The following is a 7,912-nucleotide window of genomic DNA, read 5'->3' as shown; positions in this document are numbered from 1 at the left end:
TGTCCACACCAATGCCGGACTTCAGCTCGCAGAAAAGCACTGCTGGGAGAGGGATCCTAGTAGACGGTGAAGTGACACAAAGCAGAGGTTTTGGAGAAAGAGCATCTGGAAGACCAAGGTCAGAGCTAGGAACCGTGGTTTCATCCCCAAGGGACCCCTGCGAAGGGCTCAGCTCCTCCTGGGGCTTTTCCCCTGAATCGTAAACACAGTTGTGACTCCATAGGTAAAGATTCACATTTTCCCTTTGAATTCCCTTGTCACTCCTCCAGCTCTTCAGAAAAGTCTCGGGACATCCATGCAGACTTGGCTAGTGGTAGTCTGGGAATAAACGGAATGGAACAGGAGAAGGGAGTGTGGGCTGCCCCCGCGGTCACTCACTCTTTTGCTGATGTCCTGAGGGGAGCAGCGTTCTGTGGCGGGGACTGTTACGTGTCCAAGAGTTCCAGATGGTAAGCAGAGGGAAGGAGCCACAGCACGCCATGGTGGAAGGCAGGTGACTCACAGACATTATAGAGAAAAGTGGACCCTGGTGGGTTGGGAGAGGGGCGGTGGAGGTGGGCGGGCCGATGCTTCCGTCACAGAGGTGAGCTCATACACACACACAAATTATCATCAGACAATCAAGGTAGCCTTGCACCAAATAGATTTGGAGAAGATTTATTGATCAGATTGTTTTTAGAAAACCAACAGCAAAACACTGACAAGGTACATAAATACAGATTGGACATTTTAGGGTAAATTCACTATTTTTCCTACTTGCCTGTAGGAAACCAGGTAAGGTGGAGAAGCTGTCCTGATCATATGGCATGCACACCAGACTGCAAAAGGACTTCCACACTATTGAACAGGACTGTGGCAAATAGCTTGAAAGTAAGGCAAGCATCGTGTGTGGCCTAAGCATACCCTGTACGAAGAGCCAAGCCCAGGCCTGCCCTCAGAGACTACATGAGGGATTTCCCTTTCTTGCCTGCTTCTTCCAGTCAAATCCTCATCAGCAGGTGCCGTTACAGGGAGATGCCTGGCTCTGTCCCTGCTCAGACTCTGTGTACAAGGAGGTGGCTTTGGAGAAAATTAGTGTGTTTCTGATGCCTCCTTTGTATTCTAAATGTGCAACTAGTAAAACAGGAATTACTGCACCTTGGTGAAACTGCCTTTGACTCACCCTGGACACTGACTAAGCAGGGCCTTTAAAAAAACTATCAAGTAAAAAAAATAAAACAAAATCATGAAAATTAGACTAAAAAGATGGTACCACTTTTGAAACACACCTCAGAACTTCTTTTTGTAACACCAAGTAAGAGAAGAGGTCACTTTCCAGCAAATCCAGTGACCTCAGAAGGGAAACGCCGACACCGGCACGATCTGCGCAACACACACGGAGGGAACAGAGCCCTGCAGAGCCTGCCTCAGGCTCTGCCAACGCTCCGGGGGTCCGGAGGAATCTGGGGAATCAAAGCACTTGAAGCTAACAGGGACCAGTCTGGGGAGCTCATGATCACGGGACCATAAACCCTCATCCGTCCTGGAGCTCAATGGCAGAACAATGAAGAGAAGGAAAATGGCTTTTTGTGCTATATCAGAGTGCTGGCAGCTAGACAACTTAGTAACAGTGCCACTTTCTAAACATCTGTAAGACCACATAAAAACAAACCACTTTTACAGAATGAAGACCAACACAGACTTAGAGGAGAATTCAGCCTTTCCTACGTGCCAAGCTATATGGCTGGAAAAGGTATTTCCAAAGGAAAAATAAGGCTCCTGCAAGAACAGAGGAAAAGCAAGTATTTGTCAAGAGCCAAAGAAATGTGTTCAAATGGTGGGATTTCCTCTGCTTCACACACAGTAGCTGCTTCTTCCCATAGGTGCTGAGAGCTCTTTGGTGGTTAGAAGAGAGACAGCCTAGAACTCAGGGCAGGAACACTACGCCAAAGCAGAGGCGTGAAGAGTTAACATCTCAACTCAGGATTACCACCCATGGGTCCTAATTTCAGCATTCAACAGCTGTCATCAAATTGACAATTACAACTAATAGGGCTGCTTATATGCTTGCTGGTTTCTAGCCCTCTGTGATTCTTCTTTTCATTTCTAACTACTTATTAGCCCCACTCCACTGAAAAGGAGGTGCCTGTGGGAAAGGGCTAGGGAGGAAGAATATAAATGAATCAATTGTTTCATAGAAAAGTTGAAACACTGATTAATTATGAATTTTAATTATCTGTGCTTTACCCTTGCTACTCTGGGTAACCAAAGGTCACTGTTAATAAACCTTTTGCTTAGAAACGTTAATGTTTATTATTATATGTTTAAATCTAGCTATGTAATGGAAATGAATAATTTAGAGCAAATTTTTACACCAAGTCACTAGGGCCCTGAAAAAAAATTCTGCCAGTGGAAAGGATTTCAGTTTGGCCCCTGAAGAACAGTTAAAATTTCCAACTATTCTATATTGGTTTATAGATTTTCCAGAATGTGGAAAATATTTTATTAAATGAAGAAAGCATCATTGTCTTCATTTAATAAAGTATTATGTTCACAGATAAATTAGTATGTACATGGGAGAACTGATAGTATTAAATATTAGATTTTAATTCTCCATTTAGGAAATTCCTTACAGGTAGACTTCCTTTTTTTGTGGGCAAAGAAATGTAGGAAGATATGCGCACGTGAGATAGTACAGAGATGACTGGGGAGGAGTCTCAACTCTAACAGACCCAAGGAATAAAAAGTCTTTAAGAACTGGAGTAAGAAAACACAGACTTGAAGATCCAGACTGACCAAGAGTTGGTTTATGCTAGCTGATCACATCTCAAATTCTTGGTATAAGTTGACTCTAAAGAATGAGCTGGCTTCCCCAAGGCAGATTAAAAAAAAAAAAAAGTAGTCTACCTGCTTTATAGTTACACCCTATATATAATCTGTATATATTCATATGTGTTTCTATATATTGCACTTCAATTTACAGGACTGCAGGCAGATGGCAGGGAGTGCCTCAAAGCGGCAGAGACGCAACAGGCATAAACTTTCCTAAACCAAGTAACAGTGTCAGGAATTTAGGGCGCTGGTTATAGGTACACTAAATGTCTGGGGACCCCCTATATAAAATTCTAGTTATCTACATTTAAGTCATCATACACACAGTCTCATTTGGCACCCAGAATGTGTGCATATGTGTGGTTCTATAGCACTCAGAGCTGGTCACACTACATCCTTTTCACTAGTGTTATATTAAAAGAAGACACTTTAGACCAAGGATATGTATTTTTTATAAAAACGTCACACACAAGGTCTTGGATGTCAGGCCTCCAACGTCTACCTCAAAGACTGCCCTCAGAAGGTTTAAATCCCTTTTTGCTACCAAGTGTGGATTGAACTGGACTCTCTTTCTAGCTCTCCAGTGTAGCAAAGCTAGAGACCTGCTTATTTCCCAAGGAGCATGGAGAGATAAGCACAGAGGCTGAGCATTCAGGATTTGGTCCCTATATAAATCCATGACAAAAATCCTTTAATCACCCTAGACAGCACAGCCTATTTAACTGGATATATTCCACCAAATATCCAGAGACCAGGCTGGAGTCATGCAGCAAAGCTTTGTCTTGAACTCATGGGGTTGCTCAACTGACTTGCTCTGGAGAGAGCTCCTCACTGGAGTAAGCTTAGCAGTGGGTGGTAAGAGGCTGAATGTCAAATAGACTGGGTCATGGCAAGATAGGGGTAGGACTTCTAGAGGAGTTGCTCCTTTTCCTGCCTCTGCCCCATACCCCTCAGTCCCCCAAAAGGACCCAAACTCACAGGTGAGTGCTATTCTAAGACCTTGCAGACTATGGGCACCATGAACTCAACCCAACATGGATGGGATGTTCTAATAAGGCATGGAAGTTAAGACTCCAAGTCTAGAGACCACAGTTTTCTCTTGCCCAGAACTCAACAATGGATGGTAACTTTTTAGCCACAACTCAAAGGTGATTTTAAATCCACACATGAGCTAAAGCGATTCCTTCTGGGGTGAAGGAAAAAAGAAGAGTACCTTTAAAAGCTAAGCGGAAAAGAGGCACTTAAAGGAAAAAATGTGTCCCAAATCTCCCATCTGAGTCTCCTGTTGTGAGGTGACCAACGGGATGATCAGCACTGTGCCTTCTTGTATGCCTGCAGCACCTTGCGTACACCTGAGGACTTCCAAATGCTCACATCTCAGTGACTTGCTCAACTATCTAGCAGCCTGATGGCAAAGAAGTGAAAATTCAGGTCACTCCTTTCTTAGAGTTAAAATACAAAACAAACAAACAAAACAGAACTAAAACTTCACACCAAAAAACTAACCATCCTCAGTTTCATTCCTTCCTCATGCTAGTTTTTAAAATGATACTTCGTTCATCAGGAAGGATGACCTGTGGCCTTCCCCCCCAAGACCTTCTATCCAACAACTAGACAATTACTCACAGCACCATGCACATTGAAAGCAGACAACAAAGGGAGACAATAAGCTAAGGGAAAAATCAAGGGCCAGTTGGCTTTCCAGAGATAAAACCCGTTGCCTGAAAGAATGGCAGGTGTGTGGCCCAGTGTCAGAAAAGAAACAAGTTGTGAAGAGGAAGTGGCCAATATGACCATTGGGGCTCACAGCCTGGTGCCGAGGCCCTCCCTGCCCTGCTCTTCTCTGGCCTCTCACAAGCTTACTTTATGTCCCATGGCATTTATGCCACATATTTAGGGTCTACAAGTCCCCCCATGAAGAAGTCAAAGAGATACTTGAAAACAGGAATAAGCACAGGAGAATTTCGAAACTGCCCAGAACGAAGAACTCTGACCACCATAAATTCCTTGGTTTGAAACGTTCTTGGTGCCATCATTTCTAAGAGCAACAATAAATAGCACGACTACAACACACACATAAGCCTTGTGACAAGCCAAATCTAACCATTGCTGGCACCATAAGGATGAGAAAAGAAATCACTGATCAAGAGTTGCTGAGCTGCTTGACTTGCCTCCAAAGTCAAAGGATGGGTTTGGGTATCTATGCAGCAAGATGTCAACCAGTGCTGCCACCAGATTCAGCTACTCAATTAGAAGCATCTTGGAAAACAGCTAGTTAAACATCTAGATTTGCATATAACCTGCACGATTCTCAAGGTTAGCCTTCTTGTTCTATCCTGAAACTTCTTATTGTTGTTGCTGGATTTAAATGTTTAAAATTTTTATTTTATTTTTATTTATTTTTTTGTCAATGATGCTGCTTTAATTTGTAGAGCATTGGCTGACATGGTCATAGTTTCAGAGTTCCTTTAAAAAATTATCTTATCTTGATTCACAACATTATTAAGGTACCTTCAGACTTTCCCTCAACTCCATCAAGGAGGAGGGAGTATGTGAGAGAGAGAGAGAGTGTGTGTGTGTGTGTGTGTGTGTGTGTGTGTGTGTGTGTGTTGGGGCAGGAGGGAGAGAAGCAAAGAAAGAAGCACAAGGGAAAGTGAGATTTCCATAAACTTAAAACCAATTTACAGAAAGGCATCTGATGTATTTTCTGAATAAGGCCTTGATCAGGGTAACCAATCCTCTTTGTAGTATATTCTACACTGCCCATAAATAAAGGAGTCTCTTTAAATTAACATTTCCAGTATCAATGAACAGTCCAGAAATCCTCATTTCAAGCGCTCGATGAGTCCCTGTGTGAGTCCAAGGTGCAGAAGCTGTGTTCGGGAGAGGTTTGCTAGGTTAGGGAAGGCCGCAAGCAGCTTCTCCCATGCCAGTTCCAGCAGGCTAGGTACCACCAGCCAGATCTTAAACAATGACCCAGTCCGTTTGTTTTCATGGATGTTCACCACTCCTCCATGAATGTACATGCAACCAGCCTATGAACAAATGGCAGTCAAAAGAGGATAAATTCAAATGGGAAAGAAACAGATACTTAGGCTGAAGAGTCAGCAAAAAAATGTACAATAGGCCAAATTGAGATGAGGTGAAGCAAAAAAGAATTTCTCACCGATCCCAACACAGTGCAGAGATCAAGAAGGGTTTAAATAATGAATGAGTTACTAGGAGAAAACTGTAGCTTTGTTTTTTTTTTTTTTTTAACTTCAACAAACATTAAACTAACATTATATTAAGTATTCACAGTGCCAAATACTGGGAATACAAAGATGAAAATAAAGGCCCTTGCCTTCGAGAAACTAGTGGGATCTTTAACCACAAGGCATCGTGGGGCTAGAGCTATTCTGCCCTCCCAGAACACACCTTCTCTATCCCTGACAGGGCCTGAATGGCCACGCGCAGGCTTCCTTTTACAATTATGCTGCTCTTTTAAACTGTGTATGATGGTTTCTCTCCCCTTTTCTCAGAGGAAGGGCTAGCTTTGTTTTGAAGAAAGTTTTAGAAACACATTCTTAATCCAAGGTTGGTAATTTCAGAATCTTTTTCTCTTGCTAATATTGCTAAAAGTATTTCCTTATCACCTGCACCTATGTAAGGAAGATATGAAAACAAAAACTTACCGGTGTAACAGCTGCACAGTGAAAATAAACTGGCTCGGGCATGGTAGCTGGGAGCTTCACCCACTGAAAAGTCTGCAGGTTCAACTTCCAGATATCTCCCAGGATCACTTCTCCGTTATAGCCCCCACAAATAAACACATCTATTGAGAAAAGAGAGACCTGAGATCACACAAAAGAAAAGAGCCATGGCTATAGCATGTTTTGTAGTAGGTCACCTGGCTAGCTGACATGGGACTGGTTCTGCGGATCTCCCCCTACCACAGACAACTGTAGCTGGGTAGTCCTCTCCTGCTGCTGTCTTGTCCCTCAATAAAGTACAGACACTATTTTGGGATCTTTGCTAGGACTTGGGATGCAAGTCTCTAAGGAGGCTTCATGTCTGGGTCCTCAAACTCAAATACCTACAGGTGCCAGGCACAGGAAGTGAATGAACAAGAAGGTCCAGGGAAAATAAACAAACAGGAGTGCACATGCTCTAAAGGAGGAGATGGTGATGCAGCTCCCGCTGATCGATAATATGTAGAACTTAAGGTCCACAATTGCCAGATCTTCTGATTTTTCCAGAGGAGCTGGAAATCTGGATTTTTTTTTTCCTAAGGGAGACATTTTGATTTTTAAGTGTTATCCGCTAATCCAAAAATTTTTAATACATATACGAGCCAAACAAAACATAACTGCAGGCCACCAGTTTGCAAATTCTTCTTTCAAATAATGTTCTAGAAAGGATGGATATTTGTCTGCCCATACAGACAAATGTCCTCTATGTAGACATGTAACCTGAGGAGAAACATTCACTGCAATGTTCAGCTTGGGGGGCACAAAAGTGGTTCTTCCAAGCTTTCTTCAGCCAAAAGAGGACAGTGTGAAGCCCCATTTGATCTATACAGTTCTTTAAGTTCTTTCAACCTTCCCCAAAATCAGTTTTCATCATGGTTGTTGTTTTGTTTTTGTAAAGTTAGATAGTGGTAACTGGTCAACTTGTAACATTCAAATGAAATGCCCCAGACTAAGGCTGAATTCCACTGGTACGGTGCCTGGCCTCAATGAATCAAATGAGTAGATGTCTTCATTCAGGTCTAGATCAAGCTTAAGCCAATACTTAATTAAACTATAAAATACACTGGAAACGTTTTTGGCTAAGATTCAAGAAAAGTTCAGCTCCAAAGCAAAGTACAGCTTTGCTTCTTTGAGAGGCAAAGCTGAATAATCCCACTATCTATACATCTTATCCAGAAAGCAGAAGCGTAATAAAAAGCACTTCTGTACTGGAGATGGCAGCATAATCCTAGTTAAATCCCAACTAAACTGCTGAAAGGATATGGGCTATGAAACTCATTTATACACACCTATCCTCCCAGGAAAAATGGAAGGTGGTATACCAAACTATAAATAAGCGGTAAATTAAAAAACAGGAGGGCTGTCCAAAG

At 42.5% G+C, this 7,912-nt stretch overlaps 1 protein-coding gene across 1 annotated transcript in view; it reads right to left on the bottom strand.

The window, feature by feature from the left end:
• Window positions 1-641: 641 nt before the first annotated feature.
• The window catches only part of KLHDC10 (kelch domain containing 10), a 59,041-nt gene continuing 51,770 nt past the window's right edge, over window positions 642-7,912 (bottom strand). The window contains exons 9-10 of the mRNA XM_028106360.2: window positions 6,486-6,625; window positions 642-5,846 (exon numbers count right to left, since the gene is read on the bottom strand). Of these exons, the coding sequence (XP_027962161.1) occupies window positions 5,637-5,846; window positions 6,486-6,625 (350 nt within the window). The 3' untranslated portion in view covers window positions 642-5,636. The remainder of the gene's footprint in view (window positions 5,847-6,485; window positions 6,626-7,912) is intronic.

The sequence above is a fragment of the Eumetopias jubatus genome, unplaced genomic scaffold, assembly GCF_037043125.1.
Source record: "Eumetopias jubatus isolate StellerSeaLion01/CBP00866 unplaced genomic scaffold, mEumJub1_p1.0 scaffold_14, whole genome shotgun sequence".
Classification (NCBI taxonomy): domain Eukaryota; kingdom Metazoa; phylum Chordata; class Mammalia; order Carnivora; family Otariidae; genus Eumetopias; species Eumetopias jubatus.
Note: the sequence above shows the minus strand (reverse complement) of the source record. Positions and strands in the feature narration are given on the sequence as shown.